The sequence below is a fragment of the Protomyctophum bolini genome (assembly GCF_963924005.1).
Source record: "Protomyctophum bolini genome assembly, chromosome: 13".
NCBI lineage: Eukaryota > Metazoa > Chordata > Actinopteri > Myctophiformes > Myctophidae > Protomyctophum > Protomyctophum bolini.
In genome coordinates this window covers 35,781,467-35,803,282 of record NC_137874.1, presented here as the reverse complement: position 1 = coordinate 35,803,282, position 21,816 = coordinate 35,781,467, and the positions used below count along the sequence as shown (strand labels likewise).

Below are 21,816 nucleotides of genomic sequence, written 5' to 3'. Positions count from 1 at the left end.
TGTAGTCTGACTCTGTAGGAATGTGTTGTTTTGATAGACAAGGGGTGGATATGGGGGATCCTACTGAAACACAATTGCATATTATTGCATGTTATAACATGGCTAGGCTTCAATGAGAGGCCTTGGTTCAGAAGTAACCTTGCTGATCTGAAGACTGTGCTAAAGCCACCACACATATACTGACATCTTTAAGAAGAGACAGTATATCAGAAAGGCTACAACAGAAGAATAGTTGCCCTGGCTTCATGGAGAATGGACGGTAGCAAACAACCAATTACCAAATCCTTTGATTTACTCGGCTGCTGGTTCTTGGCCCAGAATAGTTATATAATCTAATTAGGTGCAGAATGAATTCAAGAATCCATGTAAATGCTACTTGTTTGTGATGCTACAAAATAACATTTAATTAATAGCCTGTTTCTAAGGACCACTTCACCCATTTCAAACCTATATTCATATAATTGGTCCTAATGCTCTGTGTCTCAGAGGAAGGCTGTTGACCGTTGCCTGACCGCTGCCTGCCGATGACGTTATCGCTAGACAAGTTTGGTCATGTCTAACTTTTATTTTAATTGATGTCGAAAAATGACTTCTATTTCAGCATGCTAACTTTCCAGGAAGACAAGGTAGTTTCTATTAGCTTAGAATGTCTGGTGGATGATGATAAAGACGCCTGGTGATGTCTTTGGTAGGCTGGTTTCTGACTCCATAGCCTCTAATGAGACAAATAACTGTGAGTAGACGGAATTGTGCTATCTTATGAGCATCAGTAAGGGGAAAGTATGTGAAGTTTTTGAACATGTGTGAAGTGCTCCTTTAAGATTCATAAAATATATCAAACGTTCTGATGTACATAAACTCTGCAGTCAATCAAGAGTTGGAAAGGTTCCAAAAAAAATCATTGACAGGATTTGAACCATGAAGGTCTACTCTATGGGACTGCTCCAATATTTATGATGATTGGAGTTTAGACAATTCTAAACTACAAATGCTCAAGTTTGACAGGCATTACCTTTCCCATTATAATAACATGAAATACATACTACAAACTTTTGGCAGGTGAGCAAATAATAATAATAGTCACTGTAAGTCACATGCAATTGTGCCAAATATTATGATTTCACAATAAATCTAATTTTGCTATATGGCGAGAGAGAGAGAGAGAGAGAGAGAGAGAGAGAGAGAGAGAGAGAGAGAGAGAGAGAGAGAGAGAGAGAGAGAGAGAGAGAGAGAGAGAGAGAGAGAGAGAGAGAGAGAGAGAGAGAGAGAGAGAGAGAGAGAGAGAGAGAGAGAGAGAGAGAGAGAGAGAGAGAGAGAGAGAGAGAGAGAGAAGAGATAGTGAGAGACTGACAATAAACCTGAATGGCAGGATTTATTTTAAGAACAGGCCTCTTTGTTCAGCCAACACATTGTAGTCATGACTATAATTAATCAGAACTAGACATGTGCATTATTGATTGATTGTTCAACTATGAGGCGTACTGAATAGTGTACAGCACCTTAGTCCAAGGGATCATGTAACAAATTACAGATTCAATTAACTTTTAATATCAATTTCTCATGACTAAACCATTGAGTAAACAAGAATCAAGCAGGACACTCATCCTAGCATTCTTCTAAAGTTTACTACTCCAGAGATCCAGAATCCAGATTTTATTATCACCTCCTATAAATAGTGCTGCTGTTTCTAGGTCATTCTCACACTTGCGTTTTCATTTTTTCAAATGACCTGTCTTTTTCTATAATGATCAAGATTGGTGCTTTCTGGGACACTGTAAAAGCGTCGTGCAAAAAGTGTCGCTCAACAACAATATCGTATTGAGTCACATAGCATACTTTTTAGCTGAAAATATTGTTTTTGTAAAGTAACACGTATGGTAGAGTGTCTTGGGCCATAATCTCCATCATACACTCTGAGGCTGTTCAAAACCTTGGTTACTCATGCAAACTCAGTTGCTCATGCAGGTAACATTTGCTTGAACAGATGGGTGTTTAGTTTAGTTTAACACTTCAACAGATGAATCTGTTAATTCAAACAAATGAACACTGAAGTGTTGCTGGTGACCTAAAAATGCTGCACTGAGGCACCCACTCCATGTGCAGTGGTCAGCCTGGTTAACGGAACGCTGGTCCCAAAATACACTCGCTCGCCGCCTCGCCCCCAGCAGTTCTTGTATTTGTTTTAACTAAGGTTATGTTTAGGAATAAGGTTAGGTTTAGACATAGTTTCACTGAGGAATACCTGGTTTAGGTTTTGGAATACCTGGTATAGCGACTGTTCCAAGGTCGCCAGATTTAAACCGGGGTGAGCGTGTTTTGGGGCGAGCATTCTTGTATTAGTCAGCGTGTATAACGAGAACATTCTGTTTTGGTGCAGTATGGAACATAAATTATGATACCACAAAGTGCATAGATGCTTCTGTGCATCTGTGATAGGAACCACTGAACCACCAATGAATGAATCCACAAATAATCACAATGTATGTAACACTCACATCAAACACCTCCTTGCTTGGCCCTTCGCTGCTTTTCAACCAGCAGCAACTCAGCTCACTCAGCTCCGAAATGGACTGCACCTTGAGACGGACTGACTCTCCGGACTGACGGATGGCCTCCACGATCTCATCTCTGCTCTGGTTTTCCACATTGACCCCGTTAATCTCCACCAGCCTGTCTCCGGGCACCAAGCCCAGGGCCCGGTCCTTGGTGCCAGCACCTGGCTCTGCGAAGTGCACCATGCGTCGGCACACCCCTCCATCAGGCCTCCTATCCAACATGGTGGTTCTTCGCAGGGAGAAGCCAAAGTCCCCAGTGCTGCGTCGTTGCAGCTCCAATTCCCGTGGCTCGGGAAGTGGCGGAGCCACCAATACAGGCAGCTGTAGGTCCACACCAGGGAAGGTTTTCTCCACCACCTCTGGGATGTGAACCCGTTTCTTCTTCTTGAAGCCCTGGGACCTCGAGATTTGTCGCTGCTGTGGCACCCTGGTTTCTATCTGAGGTGGTGGAGTTGGGTGGTCCTCTTTGCTCTGGCCCAACTGAGGATTTGTCTTTGCCAGTTCACCAAACTTGGCTGCCCGCTCCTTTACAGAGCTACGCTGAGGAGCCAGTCCATCTACCATCATATCATCGTCATCGCTGGGACTGGCTGCAGGCATTTGTCCCACATTCTGCCTTTGGGTGCTGCCGTTGTCATACCGCTCTCTTTCTATGTCTGTCAGGTTGAGCTCTGTGTTGGTAGCCACTTTGATCGGGATAGGGCTGGAGATCTCAAGCCTGGTCTTAGAGTCCCTCTTGGAGCTCCCACGGTGGAGGTTGAAGAAGCCTCTCCTGATGCTCATCTCCTCCAGACTACTCATCTCCGCCTGGGACATTCGCTCCTTTTTGTCTTTTTTCTCCTTCTTGCCCAAATCCTTCTCCCTCTCCTTCTCCTTCTCTTTGTCCTTCTTGATCAAGTGAAACATGCTTGACTTTCTCTGCCAATGCCAAAGTGTACTGGAGAAAGAGCAGGGTGATGCAAGCTATTCTGCCACAGTTCCATTCAGTGACATCAAATGTAGCACTCCACCCAAATCATGAACACATCTAGAAGGGTGTAAAACAGTAGTTAGTCATTAATATAGCTGACACCTCTAATGTGAATGACAATAAATGGTAAATGGCAGTGGCGGAAGGTTCCTATAACGGCAGTGGGTGCCGCGCAGCCACGCCCCCCAGCCACACGCCCCCCCCCAGCGGTGGAAAAAAACGAGTTTTGTTTTTTCGGTTGGTACTTTATTTACAGTTTGCTAATGAACACAGTGTTCCAAGCGCCCCCAACCCCCCGTAAAGGTATGTGACTACGTGCATGACAACATGACCACTGGGGAAGGGAAATTTCAGTGGACAGTGGGTGCATATTATTTTGGGTTATAGCCCATGTTTTTTGAAATTTTGGAAAAAAAAAGTTAGCCTCGTTTCTCATCATTTTGGACCGTGGGCTATAGCCCATATCGTACGGCATACTATTCATACACCGATGGCGCGGGAAACCAGCACATCAGGAGCAATTATAGGGGTTCAGTGTCTTGCTCAAGGACACTTTGACACTAACTCTGGAGGAGCCCGGGTTTGAACTGGCAACCTTGCGGTTATACCATCCGGCCACTCTACCCATGAGCCACTGCCGCCCCAATCAAACAATCAATCAATCTGTTAATGAGATCCAATAATGCATCTTATACATGTTTAATAGTATATGACTAAGGAGCAGGAGCTGCCTATAGCTACTGTATATATATTTTTTAATTATCCTAATAGATGGTAAAATACTGACATGATCAATTTGTGGCTTGTGGTCCAACACTTATATGTCGAAACTCGACTTGGAACTGTCAGAGAGTCATCATGTCAAGATCAGGATCGCATAATGTCACCCTGCCCTGCCCATGGTCGTAATGGTCAAATGTAAGAGATTTGCCTCAATTGCCTGCTTGACCATTCGTGATCAATCTCGCGCACTTTTTTACGTTTGGCCAGTAAGCAAAAATGGTCCCAGCAAGCGCTGAACAGTTCTCCAACCCTGTGAATGGATTCCCTGCAAAAGCTGAAACTTGGACAGCTATAGCCGACTCCATACGTCCCATTTCCATCAAAAATAAATATAGCCTACTTTTAGCCATATGGGCCGACTTAATAGGTATCATGACATTTAACTAGATCATGATCAGTATACTCGCCTACTATATCGACCTGCACTCCTGCAGCCACTTGTTACTACAATGAAAACTTTAACACACCCAATAAGAAATGATTCTTGTTCACGTTTTCTGGCTTTATCTTACTCGATTACAAGGTTGTTGTGACTCGTCCGGGTCCGGTAGTAACGCGCTTCCCTTTAATCTGCTTTGCCCTCATTCTTTACAGTACCAGAGGATTTAGGGAAACACTTTCAGTAATAATGGCAAATACAATGCATTATAAAACCGCGCCTCATATAACGTATCAACATTGTTATAAACACGTACCCTCCAGGCGGTAGATGGACTTTGATGACAGCAATGAGATAGTAGGTAGTGTAGGATGAAATCTGGAGGTTTCTCGCATTTTTCTTGGAGTTGACAGCCGGGTGTACACTGTGTGCAGGGTAATGTTAGTGCGAGTGTGAACCAGTCTGTATGAATTAACTAACCAGCAGTGACCTCTCCTGGTCTCTCACCGCAATAGAAGATGGGAAAGCACAAACTTTCCTTCCTTCTTTCTTTCTTTCTTTCTTTCGTTCTTTGTTTTTGTATTGTTGGTCCACAATCCACCATCACATGTTGTAACCTATTAAATTAAATGCGCCCACTCTCACATGCCCCATCTTTGGTAGACTATTGGAATTATGTAATACCAAACGAGTTGCCCGGCTATTGCAAGCAAATAATAAGTTAAAGTTCAGAAAGTTTATGTTTTCCTAGTATTGGTTATGAACAATTGATCCCATGTTCATAAAATCCATTTAATCTGGAAAGTAGGCTAATTTATTAGGCCTAGGCTATACATGTTTGAATTTAAGTAGCCTATAGCTCTGGTCCATGGCTCTTAATGCCTTCATTAGAGCTATATGTTACTCTTCTCTTCCTACGCTCATATGAAATGTATGCCGAGTCGACATAGCTGTAGCGATAATATAAAGTTCCTTTTTGCTACTCACTAACACTAATACAAAGGCGGCTTGTGTTATTAGAAAGCATACTTTTCTTAGTGGACTGTGATTGTGGTGGACAGACTGGACACACTCTGAGCCCCCTTTCGGGGGTTTTCAGGAAGGAAAAATCTTGTTTTTTTTTCTCTTGGCAATATCGGTAGAGGGCGCAATGGAGTAAAGTAAAAGTATTTTTCTTCAGGTGAAAGAAGAAATCCCTTTCAAAAAGTGCATTTTGTGTGGTGGGGGGCTGAGGGTTCAGAGTGCAAACTAGGCTTTAACACAAGCCGCCGTTGTATTGATGAGTAACAAAAACGTTCTTTATATTTTCGCTACAGGTGAGAGGTCTGCATTTCATACGAGCGCGCAGGTCGTAGGAGAGAAGAGTAACATAGGTAACATAACATAGTTCATAGCCTCGATACCCAGGCTTTCATTTCATAGTTCATAACTCTAATGAAGGCATTAGAGTTAGAGCTACATTGGACTAGTATATAAACAACTCACACGCGCGCGCAGTTCCAGTTTTGGCTGCTAATTTCTTTGTGTTTTGTCATCACTTCCAATTATTCTGTATCCTCTCAGCCTACAAGTTCAGGGGGGAGCTGCACACCACTGTGGTTGATTGGTTAATCGAATACGATTATACGAATAAGTACAGAAGTATGATGACCACACAATGACACAAAAGCGGTAATTGTTTCAATGCATCAAGACATTTAAAGAATATACAATAAACAAGACAATCAACTCTAGCAACGAATGTACAGTAAAGATTTGTACTGTAACTGAACTGTTACTCAATGCAATGATTCATAATTAATAGTGTTCAGAATATTAGGCGGCAGCTATTTATCAAAACCATCCATAATGCACCATGTTTTTTAAACCTCCTGTGGATGCCTATACTTTATTTGTTACCGCGCCCGCTGTTGCACATAGGCTACTGTCACATGCAATTACGTTATAGTTTAATATGTAGCCTGCCTAGCTGTCCAGTTTCTCTTCTGTGCACTGCGACTGCACACACATATGTTGGCAATAAAGTAGACCTAGAATGCCTGTGATAATTTAATATACTTCGTAATACGAAGTATAATTAAATGATCACAGGCATTCTAGGTCTAGCAATAAAGGTGTTTCTGATTATGTCTGAATTTCACATAATCATGGAGGGGAATGAAACAATCCATCGTAAATGTCAGTGGCTACATCTCACGTACAACTAAAATAATAATAATTTGAAATGTTAGCGTGAAATATTTGTAATAGGCTGCATTACTACTATATATATATTTACATGAAGTGATTTTTGTTTCAATGAATGGATGAATGAATGAGGCGGTCTTGCATTAACAGTCGTGATGATCAGCGGTACTGAATGCCCCGTGCTGAACGAAAATACCATCTATAGGGTGTTTATCAAACAACATGGGCCATAATTGTTAGCAAATACCACAGTTCTCTGTATCAAATAAGCACATTTGATTTTTCATTAGTAATATCACACACCGAAGTTTTTACTGAGCTGTTTAGGTAATTATGGCATTGTTGCCGTGCCTTAAGATTGTTGTTTTTTTGTGGGTCCCACCCCCCTAGTAGTATGAGAATGGTTCCGTCCTGCAAGCTGACAGGAAGTTGTTGTAGCTGCCATGTTTGGTTGCTTTGTTGTAGGCGCTTGGAGGTTTCCTGCAGATTTTTTTGGAAATGGAACCGAGCTGGAGTACGTTTCTGTTTCAAGTAAGTTGCCTGCTGTTTCTCGGTTTAACGTGCGACCGTTCGTACAACAAACCAACAAATCGAACGCGCTGAATTCCGGGCCAGGCTGTTTGTCCTGTTAATGTGTAACGTTAGGATCGTCTAGCCAAGCAAAACAATGGTATATGAATCCAGGCTTCCAGCTGTGAGGCTTGGGCTGCATGCACGCTAGAAAAAAATCAATTCACCTCTCTCCTTCTTAAAACGGATTCATGCCATGTTTAAGAATGATAAAGGCGTTTTTTGTATCGTTTTGTTTATTGGATAAGTAGTCTGGGCTGCGCGTTTTCAAAGTTTTTTTCGATGGATCAAATAAAAGGCTGTAAAAAAATAATGCGGGATCTGAACAGACGCCGCACCGTTAAATGTTACGCTTAATTTAGAGCGACTTTGTCGTACGAACCCCTCGACAAAAAAATGACGCATTTTCAACTGAAAAAAGTAACTACGCGCCTCAGGTCGACACTTTTTCCAGTTGAAAATAGCGTCGTTTCTTGTCGCTCGACCGACGCGGAGGCGCTCGTGTCATGTTCGAGTATAATAAAGTAGTGGAGCCGTTATGAGCGCGAGCCATCAGCAGCAGTGTGTTTTTCTCTTTGACTGAATGCTTGATCATTCTGCGTGTGATATAATGGATGTAGTGGGCTAACCCTAGCAACACTCACAACCAGACAGTTATACTTTGAAACATTTTTAATAGCCAGTGTGTGTGGCTCCGTATATGGCGGGGCTGGTACTTACTTGATAACTAAACCTCATTCCACACAAAGTCCGCAATGAACTTTGCGTTGTTCCTCTGACGGCCGGGGCTAGCGACATTAAGTTTGCTAACGAAGCCGTTAGCCAGCTAGCGGCTAAAAAGCCTGCTGCATACTTCGTCGTATGACTGCGTCGCGCGCCGAAAATTGCAGATCTACCAGCTCGCAGCTCGTCGATCACGCGATGCGATGTGAACTTGTGGTTCTGCTTCTCTGCTATTTTCGCTACAAGCTAGCCTCACTGAATGGCCGTGTTGCATGCTAGCTGATTGCTTTCAACTTTGTTCTGTTGGTGGTGACCATGGTGGAAAGGAATTCAAACTATGCACATAATGTTTGCTATAACCCAATCAACTAAAGCGCAGATTTGACCAGAATACAAAATTAAGTACTTTGCAATATGCACATTTTAATTGCTTAAAAACGTTTGCCTTGTTGGCAACGTGAACGTTGAGATGAAATGCTTGTTCTATCCCCATGGTTCTATCACGATTTTAAAATGAAAGACTGACATTTGTTTGCCATGGTCGTCGGTAGTAGTAGTTGTAGTAATAGTAGTAGTAGTGAACAACGGCCGATAACAGAATCATCTTTGATGTTGTCCTCATTGTGGAACTGTTCCCATGGCATGAGCGCTGATTTTGCTTGGTCAAGAAGTACAAACTACAACATTTACCCTTGTCCAAGTTGTCCCCAGAAATTGGCGGAAATGTAATTTCCAATTGAAAGGATGTATCCATCCCAATAGTTTGCAACAATAGGTATTACTTTTTTGTTGTTCATCCATGTATAGAGATTCATTTATTGTTGATAGTAATACATTGGGAGATCATAGATGTTGACCAACCATGAGAATTATGCATTTAATGTTGACTTTGAATGTTTCATTTATTAATTAACACATTTTAATATTTATTTATGACATTGTTATGTATGTTACTGTATGTATGTATGTGAAACAATTTGATAAATAAATTGAGTATTCACATTTGAATTCTTTACAGACACAAGAGTGTCAGTGTTCATGATTTGTGTGGGGAATCTGGGGTACTAGTGACATTAGGGAAGGCCTTCAATTATGCGGCCTAAAGGACTGTACGTACACACAAGCTGATCAGTTGCATACCTACTTACTTACACTATATTGTGGGAGGCATTGTCTTACCCATTTGCCATAGTTGGCTTAGTCTCTGTAACCAAGACAGTTTGAAATCCAATGGAATGCTTGGCGTCTGATTCATGGCTCATTATATCCAGAGTGACAAACAACATATCAAGTGACAGTTTACAACCTAAAGTTCAGAGATGAGTTGTAACAAACTGTCTAACAATAGGAAAACCTTTTTTTCCCTTTAAAGTAGTAGTGCTATCTCTAAATGTTTGTGCCCTGTTCCTGACGGGAATACTTCCAGTGGGTTGTTGGCCTGTACAATTGTGAGTCACACTAGTAAACACCTCTCCCATCTGGAGGCTTAACTCATTGAGATTTCATTTTTGCTGGTCGCATGGTAATTCATTAAGGATGGACAAATTAACCTTTTTCTACATTACCCTCTCCATTCCGAGGTAAAAGAAAGATATTTTGTTTGAGTATTCCTATCTCAAAACTTGACCTACGAATCATACCTCTGCTTATTATTACTGTATAATTCCAAAATTTCACGTGAGCTCTTGTTAACTAAACAGACTTGAGAAACACTGAAGGAGCCTTTAGGCTTTCAAAGCAAATAAACACTAAACAGAGGTTTAGATCAACCAGTTTCACCAGTTCTGACTGGTAATGTGTTTTCTCCACCATTTTTTTGCCTTATTTTATTTATGTATTTTTAATCTCCAAATTTGGGCTGTATGCTTCACTAGACTAAGCAGGAGAAAAACATGGCGTGATGCAACTGGAACAGGCTGGAATTTAACTCGCAACATGGCCTCTCACGTCATCAGGACGCTCCCCCTTTTTGATGTTGTTTATGATAGAGTGACCCAAAGTTGTCCCATCACATTTATGTCCAAGTGCTCAGCGCTGCGCGAAGGCACAGCAGCCTTTAGGATTTAGGCTGTCCACCTCTGTGGGGCCAGGGCTGTATGCCGTACAACTGTTACTGCTGTTCATAGCTTTCACAAAAGGGGTCTCGGCAGAGTCGGCTGGGAATCCCTTATCCCAGAACCCCCCCCCCAAAAAAACATTAGTCAAAAATGACGAATCCTGGAAGGTAGCATGTGTGTGCACACTGAGCAGGTGTTCAGACAATTAGCTGCAGCGCTTTGGTGGCATTCTCAGTGAGTCACTCGGTTCCCCTGGGTCTGTGAGCTTGTTTAGCCGGGTGGTGTGTGGATAAACAATGTAGGCTATCTTCCCTATGAATAGAGGAACCAAATCAGTGAAGACGCACAGGAGGATCTCCTGCTGAGCACAGTGCATCACAGGCCGTATTTGTGTCTTTCACAATAGAGTAGATGAAAGGAGAAACTAGCAGGATTCATTTTTCTTTTCACCCTGTCTACTGTTCAACTGTCTTCCTGGCTGCCTCTCGTGGATGAATGAACCTCAAAGGGATCAGGCATCTCACCTTGACCTTAATGCATTTGGTAGAGATACAAGTGAAGTTATGTCCATTTTGATTGCCATATGTTTAGGTACACTTTTAAAAGACCGCTTTTCTCACACCTTTAGTATGTAGGACCTTGTAAAAAAAAATCAGTCCACAATCATTCATATAACTCCCCACAGAGGCGGGCTCTGTAGCACTGCGTGAGATTAAGTGTGTAATATACTCTGTGGATGTGAGACGTCAGCTGTTTGACGTCAGTAATCTTCTCTCTCGCTGTGGGACCTCTGGTCTGTTTGTACGGTACAGCCACAGCAAAATTTCTCTCTTAATTGCCAGATTATTTCAGAAGTCTCTCCTGGAAATGCTTTCTAATTTGGCTTTTAACCAGGGCTGCGCTAACAGATGCAAGGATCTGTAGTCTCTTCTGTCAGGAGGCTAGATTGTCATGTGTATTGTTGTTTATTTAAAATAATAATGTGGGACGTTGTGAGTTTAGTGAGCTGCAGTGGGAAATAACCATGTCTTCCCCCAGTTTAACTGAGCTGATGGCCAGCTGTTAAAACCCTTAGTGGCACTAAGCTGGACCATACCCGCCCCTAATTTGGAAGGCCTGTTTTGCAGTCACATGATGAATCGGCATCATGATGGGATCATTTTTCATTCAACAGAATCTTCTGCCTCTTTGGCATACTTGTGTGTCTCATTAATGATAAAGCTACCACAGTATAACTAATCACATCACACAGACACATACCCTTGTTTTTATGTGAATTGTCAAGAGGCACAATCCTGTGATGTTAGGCCCAATATAATAATTAGGCACAATCACAATTCACAAATGGGATCCAGATTAGCATTATCTGGATGTCACTTAAAAAAACCGTTTCAGTTTAGTTTATTTGACTGAATACTGATGGAAAAGAGGAGTATTCACAGTTTTGAACTTCAATTTGAAGTGAGACATTTTTAGTAAGAGAAGAAAAGTTCATTAAATAGTGATACTGTCAGGTTTTTTTTTTTTTTTAGTTTCCACATTTAAGTGAGCCTTTATCCATCTCACTGACACTGACAGACTTTAAATAGTCAAGTGACCGATGGCCACTGCAGCTCCTGCATTGCTGCCATTCTGTGGCAGGTGTTCACCTCAACCTAACCAGTTTTTATGCGTTGCTCTTATTTTAAGTCGCATGTGTTCATGTGTCACTTGATTACATGCACTGAAATGTTTAGAAATGGCTTTCATAGCATTTGACTAAGTTGTGTTTATTCATATTAACACTTGATATTGATTGATATTAAATGGGATCGCTAAAATCAAAAATGTCCTGTGGTGATGTTCTGTTCTAATTTCTGACTTCATCATGCATCTTTGTTAGAATATTAACGCTTCTAAAGAGAGATCAGTTTTATGATGTAGTAAAGGAAGATTTCACACCTTTGCAGGGCGGGGTTTTTAGAGTAAAATCCTTGTTCTGAATGTATTTATAACCACGTTTTATTTGTTGTGTTTCAACAGCAGGCCAATGAAGCCCTTCACCACCAGCACCACATGGCCCAGAATAGCCTGCTGCCTCTCCTCAATTCTCAAGCTGAGCCAATTGACCAGAAGCCCATTCTTCCCATCCCGCTGGACCAGAAGCCCCCTGTCAGCGCAGCTGAGCTCCATAAAGACCATGGGGCCAATGGTGGTGGTGGCGGCGGCGGTGGACGGCCCCTTTTGCCCGTAGTAAAGAAGGAGCACAAGAGCAAAACGCCATTTATCTGCGGCTACTGCAACAAGGCCTTCCGCGATAGCTACCATCTGCGACGCCATGAGTCCTGCCACACAGGTATTAAGATGGTGTCGCGGCCCAAGAAGACCGCCCAAACGGCACCCACCATGGTGCCCCTAATCTCCACTATGCCACGAGAGAACAGCGGCCACCCCTCGTACATCTCCACCATTGCCGGTATCCTTACCACGGCCACCACCTCTGTGTCCTCAGGCTCGAGTATCATGACGCCGTCCGCAATGGGCAACATGGTGCCCCAGCAGACCGCCGTCAAGAAGCCTGCTAAGCTTGTTAAGAAAAACCATGGATGTGAGATGTGTGGCAAAGCCTTCCGCGATGTCTACCATCTGAACCGCCACAAGCTGTCCCATTCAGACGAGAAGCCCTTTGAGTGCCCCATCTGCCACCAGCGCTTTAAGAGGAAGGACCGCATGACCTACCATGCTCGCTCTCATGATGGGGGAGTGCACAAGCCCTACGTGTGTCCTGTATGTGGGAAAGGTTTTTCCAGGTAGGCTCAAAGTAACCTTTTACTTATAGTTCTAGTGAATGGCACTAGTGCAGGCGGTGTCAGTCAAATTCATTGTTGGTCATGGCCCCGGAATAGGTCCAATGCAACTTAATGCGGGCCAGACTAGTTGCATGCACGAATAGCACAAAGCTGGTCTTGTGTGTCTCAGTCTCTGTTATCACTAAATTATTTCACTTAAAACGGCAATTTCATTAAACGGCAATCATTACTCCCGTCTCTCTCACACAACACATGTGTCTGTCATGTCATGTAGTCAGTCAGTAGTAGAAACGTTTCACGCCAGTCGGTCCAACAGTTCCAGATTTGCTGTTCATGATCACAGGAAGACAAAATGGACACATGGAAAGACATAAGAGAAAACATAGTAGTCTCTGACCACAACTGTCCAGCTTGGCAGAGAGAACAGTGTGCGTAGGCCATCATCAAAATATGTAGTCTTGCAAGTAGAAACCCTGGCATCTTGTGTGCATGTGTTGCAGTGACAGGGAGGGAAAATACAACAAGAGAAAGACAATTACGTCGTGAAGTGAATTTTGTAACTATAAATTATCTTTTGGACAACTGAGTGGATTACACAACTTTACCATGTTCTTATTTGGAAAAAACAGCCTTCATGTCGCTTGCTTGGTGAAGGAAAATTAAACGATGATGAAACTTATTTTTCAGCCATAATATTGTGTCCTGTACCTGTCCATGTAATTATTCTCTCATGGATAGTTGGACAGACTGGTTGTGTGGAGTGGATCGCAACAGCAATAGGGAGAATGTGGCATGGTGATTCCTCGGCTGTCATAGATACAGAATGGTTGTGGATTATCATCTCAAAATAATTTCTGGTAAAACAGAGGCTGGTTGTGTCTCAGTCGACCTTCCCGTCCTCTCGGGTTATGGGATCGGTTCTGCTGTCGGCACTCGTGCAGAAGCAGTGTCTTTGTAATTGCAGTACCTATTTCTCATCTTTTTGTGGAAGCTTCATTCGAGGGCCTTTAAATAAGTACATACATTTTTAGCATGGGTGGCCCCAGTCAGAATAAAAGCTCTTCTCTGGCAGTGTTGGTAGTAGTTGAAAAGAGGTAGGGATATGCACATCTCTTTCCCCTCATGCATTGATATAACCAGTGCTAGACCAAAATAACTCAAAGGAAAAAGCTTTGGCATGGTGCTGGGCACGGACCGTCTGGCGCGCAGCCTTTACATTTTGATTAATTAATTTGATTAATAAATTAAGATTCATTTGTATTATTGCTCTTGTATTGCTATTGGAGACACTGGGGAGGCACTGCATGGGGAGGCACTGGGGAGACACTGGGGAGACACTTGGGAGGCACTGGGGAGACACTGGGGAGGCACTCGGGGGGGACACTGGGGAGACACTCAGGGGGACACTGGGCAGACACTTAGGGGGACACTGGGGGGGACGGACACTGGGGAGGCACTCAGGGGGACACTGGAGGCACTCAGGGTGGCACTCAGGGGGACACTGGGCAGACACTTAGGGGGAGACTGGGGAGGCACTTGGGGGGGACACTGGTGAGGCACTGGGGGGACACTGGGGAGGCACTCAGGGGAACACTGGGGGGGAGGCACTGGGCAGACACTGGGGGGGACACTGGGGAGGCACTCAAAGGGACACTGGGGGGGGGGCACTCAGAGAGACACTGGGGAGGCACTTGGCGGACACTGGGGAGGCACTCAGGGGGACACTGGGGAGGCATTCAGGGGGACACTGGGGAGGTACTGGACATTTCATATGACACACACCATGATTCACTAGCCCCTCCCTTTTTTGCAGCTAAGCATGGCGCAATTTATTTCAAGCATGGCGCGGCGCCATACCAATAACAGCAGGAAACCCTGCACAACCCTGTGATGTTAGGTTAGCTTTAAGCTTGCTTCCTCCACAGTGACGTGAAGTAGAGACTTGTCTGCTCCATACTGGATTGTGAGAGTGGGGGGGGACTGGATAACACAACATTGACTCACTGCCATTCAACCATTCTTCTAGTCCGACATTCACTGTCTGGAGACGACTGTCCTCCTCAGTGGGACACAGACTCACACAAAAAAACACGATTCCGGTCCATGGCATCACTGAGATGATTCCACTTGATGGCTCCCATTTGGAATAAAAACTTCCCAGCAGTGTGAAGCTTTCCTGTTGAAGAATCAGCTGCCAGTGCTTTTGACCTTATTAAGTCTATTCTAATAGTTATAATATAATGCAGCTTTAGGCTTCTATGACTCTGTCATGCTTATAGGTTTACACTAGTGCTAATTATAAGTGATTGTGTTGCCTTAAAACCAATTTTATATGTGAGCTCCAAAAGTAATGTTTCAGTAGTGAAATTGAGTGTCTTCCTTTTACTTAGTAATATGATTAGTAAAAAGTAGTAATAAACGGCCCTACCAATAATGACCTTGTTTTTCCTCTTTTGTCCATACAGACCAGACCACCTGAGCTGCCATGTGAAGCATGTCCATTCCTCAGAGAGACCATTCAAATGTCAAGTAACGGTAAGATACACTGTCGTTAATTAACCCATTCTGACCTGAGATCAGATTCATACGAGGTTTCCACTGGACACACACTGGTCTGATGAACCCATTCTGACCTGAGATCAGATTCTAAAAATGTCAGTCGTTCTTCGAATTTTTCAAAAATAGCAGACCTACAAGCTCGTATCGCGCCACTCGGTGGCGCGATATGAGCTTGTAGATCTGCTATTTTCAAATAGCTAAAGCATAACATGATGCTAAACACCAGAATGGGTTCCCGGTCAGAATTGGTTAAACATTTCAGATATAATCTTGGACATGTTAATAAGTTTCAATGATTCTTAACAAAGATTGGAATAAATACATTGGAGTCACCCACTGGTTTTCAGCAGTAAATATTTGTCTTTTACCCAGAAGGACATGATTCTAGCCCTTTTCTGACCCACTTCCCAAATCAGCACAGTGATTGATTTGTGGATCGAAAATGCTGACTTATTAGAATAAAATGTTCTAGTTTTTTTTCTAGGCAAATAATTGTACTAAGGACCATGGATGGACTTTTGATCTTGTCCTCTTATGTGCTTGCAGGCCTGTACCTCCGCTTTCGCCACCAAAGACAGACTCCGTTCCCACATGATCAGACATGAAGGGAAAGTCACCTGTAGCATCTGTGGAAAGATGCTCAGTGCAGCATATATCACCAGCCATCTAAAGACTCACGGACAGTCCAACTTTAACTGTAATAAAGGTATGTAAGACCCAGATTTCACATTTCCCACTCTTCTAATTGTATGAACTGTGATACTAGAGTTCAAAGTTCAGAATTTTAACATTGCATTCCAACTTGTGCTGCTTCCATTTAGTTGTTTTTCATGTAAAAAGCATACGAACATTCTTTGGGGGTGCTGGGTTAGAGATCATAGAGAAAAAGGCGGAACACTCATAATAAGCTCCAATACAATTTTGTCGATGACTTTCCGATTCTGAGCTCTTAGTCAGGTAAAAAAAAAGAAAAACACAACACAAACACCTGAAAGGTGCATGAAAATGTTTTTTCATGTACCTGCTCAGTTATAAATAATTGTAGTTGTTTTCAACAGTAGCTGTTACAACACGCCTGTCCAACCACTTTGAATGGATGTAAATGGTTCTGTAAACGGTACATTGTTTTGTATTGTACAGTACACCACATCCCACCGTTCAAGACCCTTTTTTATAGAGCATAACGAGTTCAATTAGCGTACTAAGGATTCATTCAGCTTGAAAGAAGTGGCTAGCTTGTGGCAGAAATCTGGTTTCATGTTCCACATTTATATTGCTTGAAGGCATTGGCTTGTGTTTGTACACAAACACAAGCCAGGAGAAGAAAAGTGGAGCAAATAAAACATGATTTTATAATCAATTACAGCAACATTAACCCATTACTATTAAATCAAGTAACGTAAAAACTGTTAGTCTGTTTAGGCAAGATCCTACAATTAATTAAATTAAATGCAATATATAAATAATGGTAAAAGCGAATAACGATAAACTTGATCTGTGGGATAACCCATGAAAAAAAAAGCGTGAAACCTCCCTGGTTTCTTCCTACCATAGTTTGCTAATTTTAACACCTGTGATCTAGCATGCTGTCCATATCTACTGTAATATATTCCTACTGCGTCGTTAGCATAAAGTAACATGAAAATATATCTGACATGATTTCCTCAATGGAACAATACCATATGCCTGAGTTAGCTTGCACTGAAAATGTAATTCTGAGAAGACCTGAAAATGTAATTCTGGGAAGACCACAATTGTGCTTACATGCAATCTCCCGGGAATCATGCTAGAGAGACGCTTACTAAGGCAGTATAAAATTGTTTATTTTTCAAAGAAGAAACTGTGGTGCCTGTTGCTTACCACAGGATTACACCATTATAGCTGTCTTTGAGTGATGAGATTTGGGTGTGAATTGGTGAGTGTCTCTTGCCTTATTCATGGGAGGTTGTATGAGAGCGCAAACAAGGAGTTTGTCTCGGACTGAATATTTTCTAAATCGGCTACCCCAGGCATATTAAGTCATAGATGTTACCTAATATCGTTTGTTATTATTATTTGTTATATCTAATTTCATGCTAGCAATGCATAGAAATATTAGAATATTGCATATTGTATGCTTAAAAACTATGTTTGGTAAGGCTGCATCTGTATATTTTGTTTCCAAATGTTGCATCAGTATTATCTTCCAAAGTGTTTTGACTGATATTGTTTGCCTTAAAATCCTATAACGATGCTCAATTCAGTCATGTGTTTTGCCAAGACAACATTGACAGTAAACTCTAGGTAGCTATCCAGTGTTGATTGGTTTTAACCCATTCTGAACGGGAACCGTTTTGGTGTTGGCATCATGTTATGCTTTAGCTATTGAAAAATAGCAGATCTACAAGCTCATAGGTCTGCTATTTTTGAAAAATCGAAGAACGACTGACATTTTTAGAATCTGATCTCAGGTCAGAATGAGTTAATCAGACCAGTGTGTGTCCAGTGGAAACCTCGTATGAATCTGATCTCGGGTCAGAATGGGTTAATTGTATTGACAGCTACAGACTACTGTTTTAAAACATACTTTGGGATTTCTAGGCAGCAACGAAGTCTGCAATTCTGCTTCAGCCATCCCTGTCACTGTTTCCACCCCCATCACCACTACGATGAACCGGGGCAATATAAACCATGCCGTCACCATAGCCGCACAGATGAGCATTTCCGCCAACAACACCGTGAACATCACGACACCGGACGGCCTTCAGCACCCAGTCACCATCAACGGGCCCATCAACATTGCTTCTCTCCCCGTCTCGTCCATGAATATTGCCCACCCGGTTGCAATAACCTCCCAGGCCATGGCTATGAATATAGCTGGGCCTCTCAATATTATGAGACCCATGGAAAGCATGTCTTTTTTGTCCCAGGTATTACCCTCTTCCCAACCCTGGTAAAAAGCAAAACACAATACAACAGGGAGGTCTTTAAGGGATAATGAAGTAAAATGAGAAGCTGGTGAATTACTGATCATTTGTACCTGGAGCCCAACCCTTTTAGACCCTCCTTACTTCATCACAACTAGGGAGAGGAACTCACTGGCGCGTAGCTGCACCTCGGCTGTTGTTAAATCACTGAGAAGCAGAGCAGTTGGCTAGAAATCAGGTAGGATTTATCTTGTTTTAATCTGAAGGACTGTGAAAGCTAGATGTACTGTAGTAAGTTAATGAGTGTTAAAACTGTGATGTCATCATTCCAGTTTGCGATTTGATTATCGGATAACTCCTAGGAAGCTTCATAGGAAAATAAATAAATAAACCGTACCTTTTTTGAAAATGGGAGTATTCCAAAATGGACTTAAGCAATAACTTGCTACTACGATGTTCCACAAGTTCTCTTGCAAGGCATTTGGGTGTTTTTTTTGTATGTTTTTTTTTATCCCCCTTTTATTTTAACACTAGCCTGCTACATATGACTTAATGTTATTGGAATTACAAGTCTAGTAAAAGGGACAGCACCTGTCATTATTTTTATTTTTCAGATGGCAGGTATGCTCTTGAGGTACAGTGACTAACTTGTACAGTTGTTATATTAGTGTATTTTCACAACATGTGCTTTTGTTGTTTAAGTGGATATCTTCTTGACACTTGTCTTTTAGTATTTTTATTTTTTTATTTTTTTGAAACGAATGGCAAATTTCTTCTTTTAATTTGTCCATCAGCTGTGGTCAATTTTACATGAAGTGAGAATGGAATGTCTTGCACTGAAAGCATATCCTGCATATAGCTGAACAGCAGTATTATCAAAGATCAAATGTTAGCCTTGTTACTTTCCCAGCCCGTAAACTTGAGGGCAATCTACTGGCAAAGCACTGCAACTCACACAACGATCTGGCCCTTCTAGTTCAACTTTTTCCCCCCCTCATTTGGTCACCATTTTACACTTTATACCCAAGTATTTTTTTAATTGTTTATCAGAGAATGCCCCAACATAATAGTAGGAAGCTTCCACTCAGGAAACGCAAGATGCAAGAGATTTTGACACATGCTCATACATGTATGTGCAGTGTTGGCGTGGCAGACTCTGCCAGACTGCTAATTATGTCCAACACACATTGAAATTATTTTTATTCTGGCCTTTTACATGTGAGAAACCCCTGAGAGTCCTGATTGGCGTAAAACATTTGGCATTCTTGCCAAAGGAATTGCGTAGATTTCACATACAGTATAGCCGTCCATTTAAATATTTTTTTTATAATGGTTCCCATACCCTTAACTTGCATTCGATTAAGTGTCCAGATAAGTCTTTTAAGTCTGGATGTAGGTCTGATCTTGATGAGTTGGCTCATGTATTAAGGAAACACTAATGAACTTATGGAGAGTGATTGACAAACTACATGGCTAGTTCTTTTAGGAGGTATGTTGTTGCCAATTCAGTCAGGCACCTCACAGGCTGCAGTATAATGAATTGAAATGCAAGACTTTGCCCATCATCACCTCCACGGGATAAGGCATGAGTTGCATGCCCCCCCAAAAAAAAACATTGTAACTGTGAAAACATGAGCTGTCTGAATGCCATTTTAATCCTGACAGTGTCGCAGCTCTGAGCTTTGAGTTGATTCATTGTGTACTGAAAAAGAAAAAAAGGAAAAAAAATGCAATATGCATGTTTTTGTCGTTTCCGAGTTTTGTTTCAAAGAAAATATTAGTGTAACTTTTTGTTTTTATGCATTTACGTAGATACACTATGATAACCTGTTTGCCAAATTTGAAACGATGTGATTCAACATTTCTTGTGGAATTGAACATTTCTTTATTTTTAAGGAAAAAAGAAAAATTGGAAATTCTAGGACCCTTGTGAAGGCAGTTGAATGTATATCTTTGTACAAAACTATTTTAGTTCCAAGGATATGGTAGTTAGGATAGACGTAAAAGATTAAATAACCTTTTATAAAACTTTTGTATTAGAACATTAAGAATGGTAATTTTGTATATATGAGAAGCTAGGCTTTCTGATTAGCAGAAAGGTCAAACATTCCTACATTTTTTTTAAATGTATGTTTGTCAAATTATTACATAAACATGCGCAATGTTTTATGTGCCTTTTATTTGGGTTGTCTAAATAAAAGAAAACTATCAAATGTGTTTCTTTGTACTTGAATCCACAATAGTAACCAGGTGCAAAACATTGTTTTCATGGTTCAAGTACTGGGGCAGAAACTGTACTATTGGGACCTGGTCCAAAAGGTGATTTTTGGCCTTTCCAGATTAGAAGATGGACAGTTCTAAAGATCGCATTGGAATATTATTTTCCCCTTGCAGGCTGAAAACGGGATTAATATTTCTGCAATTGACAACCTGTTGAAATTTGTATCCAATGGATACATGGATAAGTTTGGTCCATAACAGACAAGCCTCCACAGTATAATGTCTTAAGCTCCAGGTTGTTGGTGACACTGTTATGAGATACGAGTTTTATTGTTGCTGATCTCCCTGGGTAGAAAACTTGTCCACAACTTAACTTTTCAGGATTAAAAAAAAAGAATAGCAAATGTAGCAGATATACAAGCTCAAAACATTTTTGTGATTGTTATTGCTGCTATTTTTGCAACTTTTGTTTGACACCAGTAAGATAGAGATGGGCATCAATTTATTTACAAACAAGAATTTAAAATGATAGAGATATGAGGTTTCTGCCTGATGGAAACCATATGTTCCCTGGCTCTTATTTGTTTAAGTATTGAGTTCACGGTGTAATAATGGTTCTTATTGCTCTCATTCGACAAGCAAAGGTCTATCTCTAGCTCATCTACAGAGTATAAATTGGGCTTTATATGTGCATCTGTTTAGTTTTACTTTTTGTATTGGGTATCGTCCACTAGATAGCACAGTCGGTAGTGCTGTCGCCTCACAGCTTGAAGGTCCTGGGTTCGATTCCCGCTGGGGATGCTGTGGGCACTGGGGGCGTGTTCTCTCCTCATCAGTGCCAATACCCGAGGGGGGGGTTGGCGAAAGGGCCTTTCTGTGTGGAGTTTGCATGCTCTCCCCGTGTCCCCTAGGGTAGGTACCCTCACAAAAAACATGCAGTAATCCTGGTCTCTAAACTACCTCCCCTGGCCAGCATCGTCCACTAGATGGCATTGTCTACATGTATTTATTCCAGTCCGGTTCATCTGTGGCCTCTGGTTTTCATTTTGTCCAAAATAACCTGAATGTTGATTAGTGATCATATAGAGGTGGACAGTAACAAAGTACATTACTTGAGT

The 21,816-nt window shown here is 41.8% G+C and overlaps 2 protein-coding genes across 3 annotated transcripts in view; one reads left to right on the top strand and one right to left on the bottom strand.

Moving 5' to 3' along the window:
• The window catches only part of LOC308327269 (unconventional myosin-XVIIIa-like), a 77,604-nt gene extending 72,473 nt beyond the window's left edge, over positions 1-5,131 (bottom strand). For both annotated transcript variants that reach the window (XM_080780556.1, XM_080780558.1), the window contains exons 1-2: positions 5,004-5,131; positions 2,496-3,582 (exon numbers count right to left, since the gene is read on the bottom strand). In XM_080780556.1, coding sequence (XP_080636682.1) covers positions 2,496-3,461 — 966 coding nt within the window. In that variant the 5' untranslated portion in view covers positions 3,462-3,582; positions 5,004-5,131. The remainder of the gene's footprint in view (positions 1-2,495; positions 3,583-5,003) is intronic.
• A 2,196-nt stretch (positions 5,132-7,327) lies between these two features.
• On the top strand, positions 7,328-20,691 carry vezf1a (vascular endothelial zinc finger 1a). Its single transcript, XM_080780002.1, has 5 exons — positions 7,328-7,405; positions 12,247-13,013; positions 15,479-15,548; positions 16,119-16,278; positions 18,153-20,691. Exons 1-5 carry the CDS (start codon positions 7,373-7,375, stop codon positions 18,506-18,508), a joined length of 1,386 nt encoding a protein of 461 aa, XP_080636128.1. The 5' UTR covers positions 7,328-7,372; the 3' UTR covers positions 18,509-20,691.
• The last annotated feature ends 1,125 nt before the right edge of the window (positions 20,692-21,816 follow it).

Excerpts from the sequence above, each read along its gene's own strand:
- vezf1a (XM_080780002.1), top strand. The coding sequence starts at position 7,373 with ATGGAACCGAGCTGGAGTACGTTTCTGTTTCAA. Across the intron at positions 13,014-15,478 it reads TGTGGGAAAGGTTTTTCCAG|ACCAGACCACCTGAGCTGCC; the intron begins GTAGGCTCAAAG and ends TTGTCCATACAG. Across the intron at positions 15,549-16,118 it reads CATTCAAATGTCAAGTAACG|GCCTGTACCTCCGCTTTCGC; the intron begins GTAAGATACACT and ends ATGTGCTTGCAG.